This window comes from Epinephelus fuscoguttatus, linkage group LG4 (assembly GCF_011397635.1).
Source record: "Epinephelus fuscoguttatus linkage group LG4, E.fuscoguttatus.final_Chr_v1".
In the NCBI taxonomy this organism is placed as follows: domain Eukaryota; kingdom Metazoa; phylum Chordata; class Actinopteri; order Perciformes; family Serranidae; genus Epinephelus; species Epinephelus fuscoguttatus.
In genome coordinates, this window is record NC_064755.1 from 25727384 (window position 1) to 25748563 (window position 21180).

General features: G+C 42.9%; 1 protein-coding gene across 1 annotated transcript in view; it reads right to left on the bottom strand.

Annotated features, from left to right (window-relative positions):
- Positions 1-21180, bottom strand: part of tmem266 (transmembrane protein 266) — a 36742-nt gene that overhangs the window by 3462 nt on the left and 12100 nt on the right. The window contains exons 3-9 of the mRNA XM_049574120.1: positions 18533-18721; positions 6801-6955; positions 4061-4134; positions 3016-3072; positions 2679-2817; positions 1873-1988; positions 1074-1266 (exon numbers count right to left, since the gene is read on the bottom strand). Coding sequence (XP_049430077.1) covers positions 1074-1266; positions 1873-1988; positions 2679-2817; positions 3016-3072; positions 4061-4134; positions 6801-6955; positions 18533-18721 — 923 coding nt within the window. The remainder of the gene's footprint in view (positions 1-1073; positions 1267-1872; positions 1989-2678; positions 2818-3015; positions 3073-4060; positions 4135-6800; positions 6956-18532; positions 18722-21180) is intronic.

A 21180-nucleotide genomic window follows, 5' to 3' on the forward strand; every position in this document is an offset into this window, starting at 1 on the left:
TCAATACCACATGAGTATATGAGGAGCAGCTCCAGTTAAAAGGATGTCTGACTAGAAACACTGCAGCTCAGATGTATGGCAGGTCGCGCTATGATTTATAGCTTTGATAAAGCAAAAGCCTCAGTGTTTTGAGGCCTGACATCACCTGCACAGACGGCGCTTTGTTGCTTTAAGTTGTGTAAGTTATGACCTGTCACTGTATGAAAGGTTTATAGTCCATCTAGGTGTGGCACCAGAATTCTGATGTGGATTGTGAGGTGAATGTTTTTGAGAAGAGGACACCAACTATTAATACACTGTCCTACCCTCCAGCATGGAGCGTCAGAGCCAGCGGTTGTTTACTATTTACAGAAGCGTCTGTTGCAGGGATGCGCTGTGCTTTTTTTGTTTTTTTTGGTTCTTTTACTTTTTTTCGTACTTTCAATTAGGTCTCTGAAACTAGAGTAGCCTACAAATGTTTCACATGTTTCACGCACTGTTAATATTGTATTAGTTCGACAGATTAGTCAGTTCCCACACCTCAAACATCTGATTCAAGGTCTTTTCAAGGACTTTCCAGGCCCAGCTCTCAACACAGCATGAGACATGAATCAAAGTTAATAACAGTTACAACACTGGGAATTTCTATAAAGAGAAGAGACACCAATAAAAAAGAGGGGCTTGAATGTGTAAATACATCACTGTGCTGCGTAGGCGATGGTAGTTGGCGTGACACATGCACACAGTGGTATGTAGCTTATTTAATTATTTTACTAAGTTAGTTTTCCCCTCAAATTCATAAACTTTAAATGCTTTAAAAGACCCGTGGGAACCCTTTGCTGCTTAGGACGAGGAAACATTCCTCATTTAATATTCCAAACATGCCCAAAAGTTTTAAACCTGCAACCTTCCATCATGAGCCAACTTCCTGCCTCGAAAGACTCAAGGCACAGAGGACGTGTCTGCATTCAACCATCCACATTGTGTGGACATGATGGACCATAGCAAGCACAGCCTGGATCCCCCTCCCTGCGTGTCCACAGAGGTTTTTGATAGCCTGTAATACAATGAAGTTGGGTGTTCCAGACGGTTACCTGCAGGCCCCCCGGGCTCTCTGGCTTTGGCTGGCCCGTGATGCTCGGAGGCCCCAGGGGCCAGTCCGTCCACCTCCTGGAAACTGCTGCTCTGTTTACCCCACATATGGTGGATCTGCATGGCTGCTTCACGCTCTGCTACCAGATCAAGGTCCTGCTGGGCCAGGTGGGCCCTCAGCTGCCTGATTTCAAACTGAAAGGGAAGAGAAATGGTAAAACCGGAGAAAATTCCTTTAGTTATTTAAGGTAAAAACAATTTTTTAAGACGGTTTGTACATTTTGCTGGCCAATATTCTAAATGTTATAATATTCAACTTATGTCCAAGCATTTTATTAGCTTGTTATATTGCTGCATTGCTTGCATCATGGTTAACCCGTACAGATACAGAACAGTAAGCTAAAACTACACATTTCCAACCTCTCTAACATTTGGACATACAGTATACCCTCTTGTACTCCTCTGGGCCGACATCTGAGAAACACAGATCACTCTGGATGCACTCGCAGTTACACTTATAAAGTTTGACTTATTCTTCAGCTCGGTAAAATGACTTAAAACCAATATTAGAAATGTCATCATTAAATTGTGAAGTAGTCAATTAGATAATGCACAGTGCTGGCTATCTGATATCCACAAGACTTCTGTAGAAGTATTATTAGTTTTGTAGGCATCTTCTTGGCCTTCTTAAGTTGAATTTTCTTTCTGGCATAGCACTTTGCTGCCCTCTGCTGGTTACATGGAGCTATAACTCACAGACTGTAAGTAGGTAAGAGATATGGGAGAGATAAGAGGACATACCGCCTGTTCCTGGCAGATCTGGGTGAGACGGTCAAGCTGTTCCTCCCTCACCGCCTTGGCCTTCTCGTACTGCTGGATCTCCAGCTCCATCTCCACCTTCACTTGCAGCACATAGGCTAAAACAGGCAGGCATATTTTAGTCAGTTTTCCCACAATCTTAATTTGTACTATATGCTACATTGGTTTAAATTATCCCCCCTCCCAGAGTGGATCTTCTAGACAGTGTATTACTGCACACACTGTTTCCAAATATAAAATGTGAACACTGCTTTCTTTAAATGTAAGCCTGCATATTGTCCATATTCACCGGGGCATGACAAAGGACGTCAACCAACATACTCTGCACAATGTGGACAAAATAACCGCAAAATGGATGCTGCAAACAATGCTACCATCATGTTCGTTTTTTCTTGAGGGTGTGTCAGAAAAGGTGCTCAATTCATGGTGAGCTTTTGAGCAATAGTTTGTGGTGGTTATATATTGTGTTATATATATTGTACTATATTCAAAAACCACAAGGGGGAGCAACACTGTTAAAAAAGCTACTTCCCAATAAATAAAATGTTCTGTATGCACCTATATGATAAAATATTTGCATCTAGAAGCTGTAGTTTGAGCTTCAAACTGCAGATGATGCCCTACCTGAAGTTAAAAAAATTAAGAGGACAAATAAATAATTGCACAAACAACCTCAAGATTGAACGCAGCCAATACCGCAGAGAGCACGCTGCAGTATCTATCTCTATGACCTGACAGTAAAGGACAGGACGCAGAGGACGCCAGCCCCCGGCCCCTCCCAGCCTCACCATCGATGATCCTCTTGACCCTCCAGATGCGCAGTGTGATGATGAGACCGATAGCGTCCCAGGGGCTGCTGGGGCCGTTGGCCACTGTAGAGGCCACCATGGGGGCCAGAGAGAGGACGATGACAGCTCCATCAAACACCTGAGAAAACACACATGCATGCATGCACACACACACACACACACACACACACACACACACACACACACACACACACACACAGACACGGGCGGCTACTGTTATGTCTGTAGCTTCAACTGTGGTATGACATTGAGGGAATGACACTGCAGTGAAAGGGGCCCCCGAGTAACAGGACTAATGGGACCCATGGGAGCTTACCTCTACTTTGTTCTCTATGTAATCCCATATCCCCAGCACCACGATCCTGAACACCGTCTGAGACACATACAGGGGGCAGAGATGGAGACAGAGAGCAGGTTACACCCAGGGTGAGATGGAAGAAAAAAATCATGGCTAAATAGTTAGACAGGGTGATGCACGCTGGGTAGTAATTCCCCACTAATAAACTTGACAGTCTCAGTAAATGGCATTTGCAGTTGCAATTCAGATTTCTTTCATCCCTCTGCTGGTAATTCATCAGTGACATCATATTCATACACATCACAGGCGGCGCGATAGGGTTTCATCCAAACAATTAGAGACACCGCATTTAACTCCTTCTGCTGACGCAGCAGGGGCCGCAGAGGGCGAACAACTCTCCCTTTGTCTCTGTTCCTCTTCTGCCATCCCCGAGCCCCCATCCTCATTTCAGATATTCAAGGTTGCACTGGAGCAGAAACCAGCCTCCCTGCTGCTTCTGCTCCTTCAGTGTAACACCGAGGGGGGTGCTTTTATTGATAAGAAAAACTCCAGCTACACAGAAGTTAGCAATGGGGTGGTCAAGTGTAGGGAACTAAGACAAATGTGGCTGGCTGTAAAGAAAATGGTAATCAATACAGCACACCTGAGGCCTTGAAATTATTTAAAACTAGCAGCACAGAAAGGCTCCATCTGCATTTTAAAGTGTTTGTGCTGCGGATCAATCGAATAACCCGAGAGGGACCGACTGTGCCAGCTTCAACAACAGCAGTTATACAAGTCTTTTTTCTTTCTCAGGATACTGGTGTAGATCTTTGTTGTGCCGTTTCGCAGTCACTTCCGTTAAGTACACTTTAAATGGAGCCGTACACAAGTTCACCTCTACTAATCAGAATCTAATCAAGCTGTGACAGAGGACACAGGGCGCTTCAGTGGGGCTGTTAGTATTCTAATGAGGTTCTGTCAGTGTACTTCACCGGCCCCACATACTGCACAACATAGCATTAATCGACAGGCCGCTGCATCAGCTGTAAGTGAGACTGTTTTTGTGTCGAGCGAGACTCACCTCGGTGAAGAACACAGAGAGAATAGCCAGGCTGATCCAGTGGATGATGCTGGCAAACTGGAATGCATTGTTAACTGCAGGGATGAAACAGAACAACTGATTATTTTTAAGGACAGTTACTATGACATCCAGAGCAGTTACATGCTGCATAACATTGACAAGGTGCAGTGAAGTGATAACACATTCACATACATGTATAAATGCAGACAGAGGCATGAGGTGAATCCACTATAGGCTGTACATGCATGTATCTCCCCGTCTATTCATCAGGCTAATTGTGGACAGCCTGAAACAGCACTCGGCTGTCAGCGGAGGCATTTCTCTTCACGCGCCACCTCTCCCCCCATCTGTCTTTGTTTGCTGTGTTCAGTGATCTGTCTATCAGTCCATTCATCTTCCTCAAGTCCTCCCCACACTCATCCAATACCAGCCAACTCTGTATTGCCGGATTTCTTTGTCCGCTAATCTCCCTTCACGCATTTGTCTTACTTTTCCTTTGTCTGCCCTGTCTAGTTAGTCAGTCAGTCAGTCCCGGGGGAACAGTAACGACTCGAGTGCATTTGGATACTGCCGGGGCGACATTTCTGCCACGTGTGTTCTTCACTCAGCCCTGTGACATCAAACAGGTATGACCCCTGACCTTCCACTTATGATAAATGAGGAGGCCTCCATTGTGCCAGATGATGTAGGTGAAGGTGACAGGGAGGTGACATGGGTCAGAGTGGTGTTTCGACTACTTGACATTTTGCGTTAACTGTGGAATACTAATGGGAGGCTTATATTCCCCAGACCACGACTGATCAGAGCCTCAGATCCCAGGATAGATCATCAATAACACAGGCTCACTGTACAGTAGACACATCTGCACATGCTGTACATCTGCCCAAAAACTGTCCTGAATTATACTACAACCAAATATCATCATTATAGTAAAGTATAATATACTGACCAACTAAGGCTGACCGCAACACTAGAGTTTTGGTCAAAACTGAGTTATGACAGACATTAAACCTTCAGACATCTGCTCTATCTTGTGATAAAATTTTCTGGTTTCATCTTGTATTTTCTAGAGAAAATACAATGTAAAAATTGCAGCTACGAAAAAAAAATCCAACCACAACTCAAGACAGACCACAGTAAATGTAGTTACTGCGTTGTACCTTGGGTTTTCAGAGATCTGGGATTCTATCAGGCCCAGGAAAACCACAGTAAACTTTTTTCAGCTAATGGTGAACATGAGAATTATGATGATGCCAGTGACAAAATGACTGAAAACTTGACAATAACCATAACACGATCAGAGATGAAGATGATGATAATAATTATGTGAGGTATTCTAAATTATGGTCAAACCTCATGAAGTGAATAATACAACAAAATAATACCTGAGGGTTGCTTCATTGTTTTGTTAGTACTTTTAAAACATACATGTATTGATGAAACAAATACAAACTGAATGTAATAAGAAATTTAAAAGGCGTTCCACATTTTGAAAAAGGTAAGACACCAAAATTGTAGCTACTGCGCTTTGCCTTTGTATTAGCTTAAACAGCGATGTAGGTGATACAAAGCAGAGTGCAGTAGCTTCTTAGCTTCTTTTAATTTTTTTTTTTCATTATTTATTAGCCAACATGTACACTAATACCATTATATCTGCAATAAGCTGATGTTGGCCACTACATTGGCCTGGCTAATTAATGGGCCCAGCTTTAAAAAGTACAGTATTATACATTATTGTTTAATATAGGCAGGGCTGAGTAATACAGAGAATATCAAATATCACAATATTTTTGACCAAATACCTTGATATCGTAACAATATTGTAGGGTTGACTATTGTAGCTTTCACGAAATATTTACACAATAAGATTTTTTGATAAATTATCATCAGTAATGTGGATATAATGATTTAGTGGGTAAAGGCAAATAATAGACCAGCTAGAACAGTCTTGTAAGTTCAGAAAATAACATCACTTTACTTTGATGCAGCCTTTGAAACCATGAAAAGACAGCACCTACAATATTATATCTAAAATCTAAGATGATATCTAGTTTCACATCACAGTATTGATGGATATGATATTAATAATTGATTGGCCCTAAGTAATGGGTGTGTTTCAGTGTTAACTGTCTATGTTGCCGTCATTCGAGCACATTCAGACTAACATTATTCGTTGTCATAATAAAATATAGTCAATAATAACTGCTGCCTGTTAACAGTATATTGGTAACAGCTGTTGCCTGCATTATATCTCCTGATGCAGGTAAATGATGCCTATCCTAAGTTAAAGGACACCTTTGCTTTTGAAATTTCTATTTGCACAATAGAGTTTTGTCACACTGTGTGAACAAGTTTTTATATTTTTCTTTTTTTTTCATTCTTGGTGCTTTATGGCCACCTCTAACCCTTTTTGCCAGATGTTCTTCCACCTAAACTGCAGCTCAGTCTAACAAGCTGAAGACTACATGCTCTATCTGCAGCTCAGTCTTTGAGCTAATTAAGTTCTTGTGAGCATCCTCCTTTGTTATAGATCTCATGTCCATGCATTGACCCACTGCCTTTGTATAGCAATTAGTAAACAATTGTGCTGAGCAGTCCACTTTTCTCCCTCTTAAAGGATGCTATTGCAAGCCAGAACCGTAAACAATGAGCGTAACAAATCCCATTATCATGTCCTGAAAACCACATCCTTGTTATATATACACACATGCATCACACTGTGTTGGTTTCTCCTACTCACACTGCAACAGCTTGGTGTCTATGAGTAGCTCCAGCGTCAGCAGCAGCACCACCAGAATGACACAAGCCACCAGGAAACAGTTGAAGCCTGCCGACAGCAGACAGACCTGCCACAGCGCTGCCCTTCGCCCGCAGCATGGCTTCAGCCAGTTCGACCTGACCGGGGGTAGAGTGGGGTGAAAGACAGAGGGATGGAGAAAAGGCGCTTAGAAGAGCTGTGGGTGCAAAGATAAATGGTGGGTCTTGTTGCAGTGTTATTTTAAAATGTAATACAGGCGCAGAGTGCGGATCTGACAGGCAATATGCAAGGTCAGATCAATAAAACACAAGAAACGTCAAGATACACAAATCGTGAGGTGTATTCAACCTTGACTTTGCTCCGTTTTCTATCAGTCAACGTTCTTCTAAATAATTTTCAGCAGAGGGCACTATTCAGCATACAAATTCAGAGCATGCATGCTGAAATTAATTTACACTCTTAGATTTAATGTGAGGCATAAATACATGATCTGCTGGCACGGAGATGATATATTAGTATGAAGTAATTCTTTTCATGAATTCATGGTTTCATTGCTTTTTTCTCCCCTCTTTCCTCATCTTCTCATAAAACCTTTTATCCTGGCCTTTTCTGCAACCTTCCTCTTCCCATTAAAGCTCTCAGTTGTGCACCAGTGTGGTCTACTTACTATAACAGCCATTAGTTTGTGTTTGCCTATTTTTGGAAACAGATTACATGACGTCTGTTGTAATCCACATTCAAGTATGAAATAATTTGTTTTTGTTCTATCACAACATGCTTGTATTCATAGCAATAACAGATATATTGCCTGGAATATCAGAGCATCTGTAGAGGAGGTGACACCTGACTGAATGGGTGTCTTTTATTCTCTATATTTGTTTAGACATATTCCACATCTATAACCTTGCAGTCAATAAAGTGTTGTTCTGGAGAGATTAGAGAATTTAATTCCCCTCCTGCTGCTTCACTGGCTGACAGGACAGGTCTCTGGGTAAGAACTGGCTGACTGACTGGCTGAATGCCCATCTGGACAATAGTTTTGCTTAAAACCAGGCTGGAAGTTAGTTAGCTCACTGGCTACGCTCTTGTTAGAGTCCTGGATGACTGACTAGCTGGCTGGCTGGCTGGCTGACCTATGATGTAGCTCACTCGGCATGACAGCGGGGGATGCATGTATACCATCTGGAGGGTGCAGCCGCACCTGGCTGGCTGGTCACTGAAAGACCATCAGAGTGAAGGGACGAGAGAGAAACTTGGGTTAGTAATAGGAATCTGAATCTGCCATGAGTTAAAGGGCAACTTTAGCATTTTTCAACCTGGATCCTATTTTCACATATTTTTGTGTTTAAGTGACTAATGGGAACAAAAATTTTTAAAACTGATCCACTGTACTGAGAGAGAAGGCTGCAGCTGGCAGCTGCACAATGTAAGCAGAGGGGGCAATTGTGCACCATGACTGTACTTCCATTAAAAGTGGTTATTTTTGCCACAAGCAGACTCAGAATGTTATTATAAGTGAATTGTCTCTTTACCTTTTGCTTGATCTGGTCTGTTTGTCATTGTGTCCAAACTGTGCAAAGTGTAGGATGACATTTTGTTGGTACAATACAGGAATGCACAAACACGAACCACTCTTTTAGATGACAATAAACTATATTTTCTGTATTGCAACACAACAAAACTCTTCCTGGCACTACTTTCTCCAACTCTCACTTGTATTTCCAGCGTTGTCTTCCACCAACAAGTAATGTCTTGTGAGATTTCAGAACAAGGCTTCTCTTTGAGCAAGACTTATACACAATAACAAACTAACTGGATCAAGTAAAAAGATACACTACAGACACTTCCATAACAATCTGACCCTGTCTGTGGCAAAAATAATTAACTTTTAATAGGCGTACAGTGATATTGCGCAATTGCCCCATCTGGTTACATTGTGGGCATTGCTCAGCTGCAGCCCTCTCTCTCAATACTGGACCAATTTCAAAAATTGCTGTTCCCATTAATCACTAAGACACAAAAACATGGGAAAATAGGTTCCAGGTTGAAAAATGCTGACGTTACCCTTTAAGCTGCTACTGTTTTCTACACCTCTCTTCACATTGCTATATATGTTCCATTAGCTTGGAGTGTCTCGGTGTCCCTCATGTGCTTGCTCCTTGTCCAGGTACTTTGTGCCTGAAGATGTGAGTGTCAGACCTGCCTTAAATCCATCTCTACTCTCCCCCTCAAGTCCCACCAATCAGAGACTGTGACTGGCTGAGGCTCCTGGGGATATATGGTCAATAAATAATGACAAATCTCCAGGAGGCACATCAGGGCTTTCCCTTCCTGCCTCAGCTCTGTATTCCACGCACACGCTCCTCAGATGTACTCTTAGAAACCAAGACGCAGAAAAGGAAGGTGTGTGTGGGGTGGCTGTCCTTTCTCTGAGGCAACACTGAGAAAGGCAGTATGTTCCTTTGAAAATAGCAGCTATCCGTTGTCACCTGTCCCCCATAGGAGGAAGGCTACGGGCAATGTCTGTCAGAGGACAAAAGAGGATGCAATTTATTCTACTCTCCTCTTGGTTCAGCTCAGAATGAAGGAGGCAAACACTGAGAGAGGAAGCGGGGTGCAGTCGGTTCAAAGGCATTGGGACTCGTCCAAAAGTGAACTGGAGAGAGAGCCAGGGAGGAAGGAGGGGGAGTTGGAGAAGGAAGAATGAGAAAGAGAGAACAGAGGAAGATGCAGATTGAGTTAAAGGATAATTCCCGCTCATTATAACTCGGGTCTTATTTGTCTCTTGGCCATCATTCCTGTTGCTAATATGAGAACTGCACTCACCAAGATCATTGTCTTGCGAACGTAGGAACATTTTTTTGAAAGAAGTCCGAACTGGGGCATGAAGTAGGAGTGGTAAGAAGATCATACAGTTCAGATATCTAACTTTGTCCAAAACCCAAATATGTTCACTTTACCACGATGAAAGACAATGAAAAGTGCCAATCCCTTATATCTGAGGAGCTGAAAATAGGGGATGTTTGGTATTGTTGCTTTTGCTTGAATTATTAAAATGGTTGTTGATGATTATTGTGTCAAACAGGTACTTGGTTCACCTGTATACAGGGAAAAACAAAGGTAAATGGTCTAATTATTACCCAGATTGTCCTCTGCAAAAATTCATTACAGTTTACTGACTGACTTTCTGGTGCAACAGTGACCAGCTGTACTGGTGCAATGAGGGGTTATCACTGATGCTTGAGGCACACATATTTCTGGTTTTAACTCCAAAGAAAGTTGGCCTGTTAATTACTTGTCTGATGATCTCTTATTTTTGGCACACTGGACTACAATGTTCCCACATCTTAGTGATGACTTTGGTGAATAGGAATCATGGCCAAAACTATAAAATAATACTAAAATACAATGAAGTTATCCTTTGAGGTGAAAAAGAGAGACAGGATCGTAGTAAGCGGCGTTGTTTTGCAATTGCAGCTGAACCTGCGGTGTAGCACAGCTACACATCGTCTCCATCCTTCACCAAGGTCAACAGAGAGGCTGGAGCTCGGCCACGTTGTGTCAGTGCTCTCCCAGAGGCTAACCGGTGCACTCAGCCCTCTGCAGCAACCCTTAGTACCAGCCAATGCCAACAGATTAGGAGCTCAACACCTGGGGTGACAAAGAGGTGGTGGAGGGTAATGGTGTCATTAGCAGGTACCATGGAGACTTTCCCCAGCACCAATTTGTTCCCAAGGAACAATGTCAAACCCCATCTGCTAGTGGAGGAGAGCCAAGAAAAAGAAACATTTACCTAATGATACACCTAACACACAGTCACCGGACATTTGTGGACCATTAGTTAAGAGATGGAATGAGCAGCACACACTCCAAGAGACACCTCACTTACCTTCAGGACCGAAAGGCATGATTTAACTCATACTGTGTAGAATCATAATTCATTCAGACCTCTCCCACAAGCCAGGCAGAAAAGGTATTAATTTAATAAACCTGTAAAGAAAAACCCTGTCTGGAAGCGGAGTAAATGGCAGTGATGGATTACTCCAAGCTCAGAAACTTAATTTTAGGAAAATCACTTTAAACCTTGAACGCTGAAGACCTGAAGTATTTATGAGGAAGTGAGGCTGCTTCAGCAGTGGAGCAGGCCGAAGAAGGTAATCACCTCACTCTCTCCCAGGGTCACGGCAGGTGCGGATCGAATGGGCAATAGCTCACAGGTTGGTCATGCACAAATATGTGCGCGCACAAGAAAACATCACACACACACACACACACACACACACACAAATACGCTGCTAGGAACACTGTGTGGAGCAAGTGAGAGATGCAGGGTGGCATGTGGTGTGGATAGGTTCATAAAGACATCAACAGGCCAGCAGCTGCAGTGCTGAGGGAAGATCGAAGTGTGCCCGACAGCAGCGCAGGGCGAGGGGATTAGATCATGAGACTGATCAATAGTTACCTCAGATGGAAGTGAAGGCATGCTTTATATGACGCTGGCAGCAGCGACCCTTGCAGTGTAACGGCCAGACAGGACAGAGCTGACAAAGACGAGTGACTGGCACACAGGAAGGTGTCCAGTCGCTCTGTTGGGGCCCATTCACAAAGACAGGACAGAGCTTTGGCTCAAGTAACTCTTACTGAGGTGGGGAGCCTATCGCAAGGAGCATCTCTTTCATTATACTGTCTCCTGTAATTGAGATGGGATAAAACACAATGTAAACTCATTAGGTACAAGTTAAATGGAAATTAAATCAGAGAGGCGGTGCTCTGTTTATGTTTGTGAGTTAAAAGATGGAGCAAGAGAGAAGGGAAGGGCTGCAAAGGGAAAATTCATTCATTCAGAAGTAATGAGTCTGGAAGACTCTATCAACTTGTCCGAGGTATTGATTGTTACACACATACACACACAGACACACACACACAAACAACCAATGAACAGCTGCAAACACAGACCTCTCCCTCAGAATGTTTGCAAAGAAAAGCCTAAAATAGTGTCGCTCTGAACGACTTGCGCTGCTGTGCAAGGCCTCTAAATAATTGATTGGAACTCTTGATTGATGTCTTGATTGCACATTTACAACAGAGCAACTTTGCTTGGCGAAAAACTCCAACACATTAGGGTACAGACCTGTGGCAGCTGCCACACAATTACATTTGCTTCCAAAACGATTAATCATGCTACAAGTCTGGCAAAATTCTCTGCACGGCAAAGACTCAGAGCACTGTGGCAACCATTCATTTATTCAAGCACACCTGAAAAATGATGTTTTTCGTAAACAATGTAAATTATTTTTTACAAAAAATATCTTGTCACACTTTAGTCACACTTTAGTATAGTGGTAGTTCCCAACCTATTTGGCCTTTCTCCGTCCATGCGAGACACTTAATAGATATTAGGTCTGCCCCCTAATAGTCGACCAAATGTAAGTCGTCCAGCAAGGTCATTAGTCGGCAAGATTCCATTGGTCACTTAGTTGCAGAAAAAACAAACAAACAAACAAACATGAAACTCTACTAAGAGCTGCACCTTGTCAAAATAAATCAAAACCAATGTGACTGGACCATGTGGGATTTTAATTTGAAAGGACTGACACAGGAAGTGGCCACGCTCAGCAGTCAGACAGGAGTCATGTTAATTTACACGGCAGGTCAAAATCCAAAAGTGTGGGATCATTTTGAGAAGGTGAAGGACGAACCCAAGGTGATATGTAAAGTCATCTTCATTGGTTGACTACAAACATTGTATTTCTCTGTAATGTAGCACAGTGTTAACAATGTTACTGATACTATTCTTTCTCACACCTTGAACTCAAACCATTGTGTTGCCCTGCCCAAAATATATAATTTCATTATTAAATTAATATCGTAAACATGCAGGCGACTAGTCGACTAATGGCCCTAAATAACGACTATTGGGTGACTAGGAAAATTCTTAGTCGGGGGCAGCTCTAATAGATTTACTATGCAGGATTTTTATAGACCCATACATCCAATAATCACTTATGACGCACTCGAAATATGTGTGTGGTGGACTCTGTCCTCTGCTTGTATTTTCTTATTTTCTGTGTTCACAGAGACACAGCACAAAAAAAAAGCAAATTTAGGGAGGTAAAGGGTTAAACGAGAGTGAATGTGGGTTGACTTCACTGTCACTTTTGCTGGCAAGCATGTTTACATACAGTAACCAAACAGTAACAATCGTGCGTGGTATACCTTTAATGCTCAAAACCTTGTGAGAGATCAGATTTTGTTGCCTTTTGAAGGACTTCAAGGGGCTTGAATACATGAAAATATCAAGAAGGTCACAGGTTAGGTCATGCCTTGAGTAAGATTAAAAAATAAAAAAATAAAAAATAATTACAGTAAAGCACTTTTGTTCATGCTAGGCTATGTTCTTTCTCCAAGTGGCAGACATCTCATGAATCTCTCTGACTGTTAGCTAAAACATGTGAGCACTGGGGCAAACCTTATGAATCTAATGTATCCCCTTTGAAGGTGCAAGGGGACATGTCAGATGCTACTTCTGCAACATTTTAAAATGATACTACTTGACTCAGGTCCTGTGTCTCCTCTCAATTACTGTCTCTCCGCACTGATAACTATATCGCCCCGTGGTTCCTCCAGTATAAACTTCAACCAATTCACACCAATCTGCTGAGCTCAGCAGGCTCGGGCAGGGGAAAATGGACCACAACTGTGCGCCTGCAGGCTACTGAGCAGCAGAGGTTGGAGGACTCCATCCCATTCAGGCTGTTCAAACTCTCTATGTTACACTTGTGACTTAACTTACTCATTTAATTCCTGATATATGCATGTTTTTTTTCTACACGAGAGCTTCTGTTTCCTGAGAAAGCACAGGTGGGGCATTTGCCTCGATTGTTGGATATCAAGACAAATGCCAGCATAACTACTGGCTAAATCCTTTCCTGTGTAACCACTGCTGAGTCATCTGTGTTATCACAGCCAAAAGAGGCAAAGAAGCCCTGCGAGAGGAAAACCAGCTAAGCAATAAATATGCTGAATAAAGTGAAGTTATCACAGGTAATCAATTGTACATTCTACTTCTACGTTTCATTGCTATTAATCTCCCACAGTCTCATGCCTGGGGAATTAGCAAACGCTTTTGCGGTAAATTAACAAATCAAAGGCCTAATCAATTTCAGATGCCAATAAACAAAGTTTAGGCTTGAGCATTCTCTTTGGGTAATTAGCAAACTTTTTTCTTCTTATTAATGCAGCCAGTTTTCCCAGTAAAACTAGCTTTTTCCACTGGTCTCAAAGCACAATCATCTCCCCACTCCTTACATCCTCCACCATGGTACAACCTAGCAGAGGGGACTCGGAGCCGGTCTTTGCCAGAGAAATGGGCCGCAGATACTACGCAAATGGAGATGGATGGGGCTCCATGTGCAGAGCAGCAGACGAGCTGTCCCTGATAAATGGGTTTTCACCAGGACACTTGATCTCTCTCGCTCTCAGCCTAAAAAGCAATCTCACACTTTGCATGTCTGTGAATATTAACAAACCCTCAAACCCTGCACTCAAATGTCATCTATTGTGTCGCACATGGTGCCAGGCAAGAGAGCCAATTTGATGGAGAGGACTGTTCCTCTGTGTGTTTGAAATGGAGTCAGAGGGGGGAGAAAAGAGAAATCCTGCTCTCTTTTCAGACATCCATCAACACAGAACAGGTATAGTATGGCTGCGGTTCCAAAGCCCCATGAAATATTGCTGCTGCCAAGATTCATACTGGACTCTGGCAAGGTCCGTCAGTGCTATATTCTACAGTCTAGATTTTTCTAATTATTCCATTATACTTCAACCTTGACTACTGTCAACCGGCTGTAGGTTTGATTATGTGCATGTTGACATACTGCAGTTTACTGACTAGAGAACTTTATTTCACTGTGGAAGTCTGAGCACTGTTGAGTAATGTAATCACTCTGGGCTGGCCTGGGCTCACTTAAGCTTATCTAATATCCGACATTTCACCCCGGCAGCGTATCAGCTAGCAACTGTGGCTGTCTCCATGCAACGTGGCACAGGGTTAATCCCACACTCCCGTCCAGTGTGGACAGATATGACATTCATCAAATGGAGCCATTTCCTTGTGATCTGCAGCCGGCAGCTTTGTGAATGAAAGTGTGGAGGAGGGTCGTCCTCCCTCCATCCTTCTCTTTATCTCCTCCGCCTCCCCTCTCCTCCAGTCAAAGCGGCAGGTTGACCCATATGAACCATCTGTCATTGCTGCGGTGCCTCACACCTCTCAGCCTGGCCCCTGGAGATCAACGGCATATGTTGCTGCTGCTGCTGCTGCTGCTGTGGGTAGCAGGCTGATCTGGGGATGATAACACAGGACGAGTGCAGGATGTGCAGTGCAGGGTCCGGAGGCTGGGGCCAGGCAGAGAGATCCAGGAGCCTGAGCTCCCTTCAGTCTGGAGGTCACAGTGACAGGATTACGGTGGAGGAAAATCTCAACAAACCACCTTGCTGCTGCACCTTTGTTCAGACACATAAAACATAGTGGCTAATAAAAAAAAATCACATCTTAATCATTATTTAAAAGTGCAGTCAGCGATTCTGATGCAATACACTTTTTCCAAATTCAACAAATATCCATTCAGCCAGTCCATTCAGTGTGTGCGCTGAAATGTCCGGTTATCATACACAGTCCTGGCTCTGTAAATAGGAAACAAAATGGCTCTATCCCAGCCAATCAGCAACAGGGGATGTTCGTGCTTGTGCACAGGACAGGAGAAAGGCCATGGATGTATAAAGGCAAAGGCAGAGGGAGTGAGCGGGACAGTAAATCTGGCACATGCTAGTGTGCTGAATCCCACAGAGCAAAAGACTGTAGAAGGAAGGCAGCCTACTGGTAGCAAAACTAATTTTTGGCAAATGAAAACAACCTTTGATTTAAACAATGGATGCAACAGATGCACACTCCATTATGCTGCTTCCAAATTTTAACCACATTTTAAAATAAAGTACCAAAAATCATTTTAGAAGTCAGTTTGTGTATGCTTTGCAAGCTGTTGTCACTTACACTAATTACACAAGTCTGTTAGCTCTGTTGTCTTGGTTAGGTTGCTACAGTTGCTAAAATAAAAACATGACAAAGCATTCAACTCTTTTTTAAAAATTCTGATATTCTGTATTTTCAAAAATAAATCTACTATTTAAAAACAAAATAAAATAAAACAATACTAATGAGACAATAATGAAGTGACCAAAGGTGGATGTGAAATCACATCGCCCTCATCTTAAGACCTTTCCAGCAAGTTCTGGAGAAGATGGTGCTGCCAAAATCTATTAATATTTCCATCCAGCTCACCACTGCACAGAATCTGCAAGGACTGCGTGTGCCCCTTGTAGTCCGCAAGAACATCCACCTCCTACATAATCGCCCACGTCTCCTGATAAAGAGCCACGAGGAGCTGCCATGCAAGACTAAATGCGCATCTCTGGTGTGTATCCTGCTCGTTTTTTTCCCACAATCATAAGGAACAAAACAAAACCGAGGCCTTAACATCAAAGATTTATTAATAAGCGCTTTCTTTTCCCATCTCTGACCACTGGTGTAAAGCTATGTAAAGCTTTGACCTTCACGCTTTTCCTTTCACCATGTTTAGATCCAAAAGACAATGCTGAACAGCAATCAATATAGCTTTGCAAACCAAACAACATCCTGTATCTACTACCACAGGACAGAGTCGCGTCCACAAAATGACATAACCAAGATGAAAGGACTGTAAGTCATGGTAGCTTGAGAAAACAAACTGTCCTGCTTATCACCAAAATCGAAGCACAAAGCCACTGCAACACAATGAAAGTGGGTTTACATTCTTGTACACAATCATTTACAAGGTGCTAAATTTAGCCTACAGTATGCAGAGGAGTCTCCGTGACTACACATTCCAATAAACAAGAGCAGAGCGGTTTACAGAGCTGACAGAGCAAAGTAAATCATTTCACTGCTTTGCCATTAGGGCCTCTGATAGCCTTGATTAATCTAAAATCTTGCAGCATACAACACATCCTGCCTTTGTGTCATTCCTCTGATGTTACACACATGAGTCACAAAGGCAGCCAGAACCTGTGGCGACGAGCTGGCATTTTTCAAAGAGTGCTACCAAAAGATGAATGTGTGTATGAAACTGTGATGACAGGTACGTCTTGGAATGCCTGTGACCTTAAAATCAGGAATTCCAATCTAAAAAGCTCATTGAACAATGCGGTAACGTTGACATGGGTGTCAGATTGCACACGGTTTCTGCTGAATTCTTGAGGAGGAAGTTTCTCTGATCAGAGTGTGTGCTATCATACTTTTCATGATAAAGAATATTCACATTGTTGACCTGATAAATCCCTCAGAGACATGTCCTAGCGCTGCATGACTTTTCCACTGCACGATGCCAAATCCCAGGGGACCAGGGTGTCATATGGTGCCATATGAGGGTGCCCACTGTGATGATAATTTTGCTGGGCTGCCAGATCCTGCCCTCTGCTGCGGCATTGCTACGTGTGTGTTTTCTGCCCTTTTTGTGAGCAAGACGGAGTGAGAAAGCTACGAGGTACGATAAGAGAGTGGGTGTTTGGGAAAGGACCCATCTGTCCCTGCCCTCCGTCCCACAGAGCCATCGGCCCGGACCGGGCCAGACCAGGCAAAGTCCAGCCGGACATGGTCAGCTGACACAACGGGGCTTGGATGGCGAAATGCCGGATGCTCTAATTAAGCTTATGCTGTTTGTCGACTTTCTCTGCATGGATGCCAGCATTGCAGCATGCCAAAGGGTTGTGAGTCACGCTTCCTGAGTGGAGAGCCATGGACACTTGCTACAGGGGTGCTCTAGCAGGGGCGTGTCCTGTCCTGAGAGTACTGAGCCTGCAGCACGGCGATATGGTGATAAGAAAACAACACGAACCCTGGACAAGCAGGCCTTGTGGACAGAAACAGCACCGCCACAGGGCTCTGACATTTCAGGAAAGCTACGGCACTAACAACACTCTTTGTTTTCTGCCAGAAATCGACATTATGAACAGAAGCCTGTCTGGTGGCGAGAAATTGCTGTGTCATTGAGCTGAAATGAACACATCAGTGGAGACATTGTCCATTTAACATGGTGACACTAATAAATTTGTCGCCAAATATCCTCGACTCCCGGACTCTAATATAGAATGAGGGGTGATTCAATACGCCAGGTGTAATTACCATGTGCAATAACGAGCAATGGAGAGAGTGACGGCAGAGCCTTTCTCTGCCAGGGTAGATTATAGATTGCAGTAATTGCGATTCTGCCTTAATTATGGATGTAGCACTTTCACGCAACAAGCAGAGACAACGTCTCAGGCACCATATTTCTTGTATCTTCTTAACTGTGATGGCAAACATCAGGAACATCAATCAATATGTAATTACATTTCGGGCTCTTTAGTATATAAATTAATTATAGAAAGATTTCATTGATAATCATGCGACTAATTTGTTCCCAGCATCCTCAAACGTGTGATGTTTGATATGCTTCAAATGATGGAAGTGTTCATGAGCTTCACGTTCCTTGAATACAGTGCCTTTTTTTTCCTACATACCCACTCACAACGTCTCACTAATAAAAGAATCATCTCAAGAGACTGTTTGACTGACTGTGGTCAAACTATCAAGCAGCAACACAAAGTGAAGGGTGGTGTCGGAGTGAATTTGTGGGACGCACCCCTCTCTGTTGTCCTCTTCGTCCGGATTCGAGATGAGCTGGGATCCAGCGAGGGATATGTCCAGGGCAGCCAAAGGCAAGTCTCTGTAGGCGAAGCTGACCAGCTGGACAGGGGCCACGCACTGGTTATCCTCCTCCACCTGCTGGGAGATCACCTCCAGCTCTGAGGCTCCGGCCTGGGGAGGTGCCCTATGGTATAAACACACACACACCACAACCAGAGCAGCGTTAGAGTCAGAAGATGGATGTGTTGTTGGTGGTTTTGCATGTTATACCTCAATATACTGTAGCTAAAATTTGCACCTGCATGTTGTCACCCTGTGAAGTCATGTGTCAACTCTTTAGCAAGGATTTATGAGTTGCATTGCAAGGTTGTATAAAAGTGTGCTGTTTATTTGAGTGCACCTACTTGGGAAATGCTCCAGGTAACAGAGTGTGATAATAACTGCTGGGACTATGCTTAATTTTGATGAATGAAAACACAAACATGGTGTGAAATTCCTTGTTTACAGTGTTTACTGGCACCTTCAACAAGGGCACATTTACCTGGCAAGTGATGACAAGCTGATCTACATTTCTCATTAGCAGAGTATGCAGTGAAGTAAGTATCAGACCACAGTAAATACGACAATTTGCATTCTATACATATGGCAATATTAAAAGTTTCTTTACGATATCGGCTTCAACAACAGAATCTAGTGCACTTTACATTTGTTCAGACTACTTTCCAAAGCATTCACTGGTGTTCCCAGGCAGCCATTTGTTTCCATTCATCACTATAGACTGAAACTCAAACTTAAAACTTGCTCGAGATGAGTGATGTGTTAGAGTGAACAACTGCATTTGCATTTGGTGCATTTGCCCAGTTGTCAGCAGTTACCATTTTAAAAACTCTCCCTGCTGATGCACTCAAGGATGCTCCACAGCCCGATATTTCAGTTTCACTGAACTGGCGTTATTCTTTTTATGACATTAATTATTCCTCTTCTGCATTTAAATATCTAAAAACATGCTCTTGAGTGCCCAAACTACAATACCTGTTAAAACCATGACTTATAACATGCTGTATCCACATACCCAGGTTTCTATTGAACAGAATAATGAAATAAATGGAAACCAAAGGCTGCTTGAAATCAATATAAAAACCTATGTTATACCACAGGGTATGCTTTGCACAGCTCAGTTACCAGAATAAAATGTTGACATTCCCATTCTCTGTCTGGGGAAGGAAGGGATGGTGAATGGTGTGACACCTAGGCAAGTGACAATTTAACGATAGTCCGGGACATGGCCAGCTATGTTTGTAGCGACAAAAACAGGTGATTTTCAATGACAGTTGGGGACAACTGTGGTGGCAAAAATGCCAAGAAATACTTGACCCTTAAGGTCACCCCACGTTGGGCGCCAATGTTTTGAAGAAGGAGTCCTATGACAAAGGATCAGTCTTGCAGTCTTTATGGGATTTTATTGAAGACACAAATACAACCTTGACATATCGCAACAATGAGGCAGCCCTGCAGAGCAGTTTACCAAACATTCCTATACTCCTCCTCGGATAAACATCATACCTAACTTTCCGTGTGTGTATGTGTGTGTGGGTGTGGGTGTGATTCCTGCCTTCTCCAGAACTTCCGCTTATCTTAATAATCTATCTTAATACTTGGCGTTCTACCACAGTTTGTTCTGCCAACAACATCTATTTCCCCATCACAATGTTTGCCAGGTCACACTGCTCTAAGGCTTCTCCCCAGAGTGAGACCATTCAGGGTTGCTCATTTGTAGTAAACATGTCTTGCCTCTAACTTGGACAATGGGTCAAGTATTTCTAGGCCTTTTCACCACCCCACATCTCCAGCCATGTTTGTAACAACAGCGGATGTTTTTTAACAACAGTTTGGAACATGTCCAGCTGTGTTTGTAGCAACAAAAGCTGATATTTCTAATGATAGTATGGGACACGTCCAGCAATGTTTGTAATGACAAAAGTGGATGTTTTTTAACAACAGTTGGGACATGTCCAGCTGTGTTTGTAGCGAAAAAAGCTGATATTGTTAATGATAGTATGGGACACATCAAGCCGTGTTCTTAGTGACAAAGGTGAATGTTTTTTAACAATAGTTTGGGACATATCCAGCCATGTTCATTGTGAAAAAAGTGGGTGGTTTTATCGATAAGTCAGGATATGTCCAACCATGTTTGTATCGACAAAAGCGTTTGTTTTTTAACAATAGTTCAGTACATGACCAGTCTTGTTTGTTGCGACAAAAACATGATGTTTTCCTTCTTCTAACTAAGTTGTTTTTGTGTCTAAAACTAACCACGACGTTGTCACAACATAAAATAGAAAATTGAAACGTAATATGAAATGTATAAATGTAACATATCCCTGGTTTGCAGAGATGTATAATGGCAACGTTAATTCTGGTGATTGGGTTTGGTTTGCACTCCCTGTATCATCCTACAGCTAAACATTTTTCAAATGTCATCAATGACATTGGAGGGCACAAAAAAGCTCGTTTAGGCTCAGCTTTTTCCATCTTGATTCATCCGCTGTCTTTTTCTCTGTGAGGTTGGCTATATTTGGCCAGAACCAGACAAAGTGTCATTTTATCTGCCACTGAGGTCCTGAAACTTAAATGCGTAGGGAG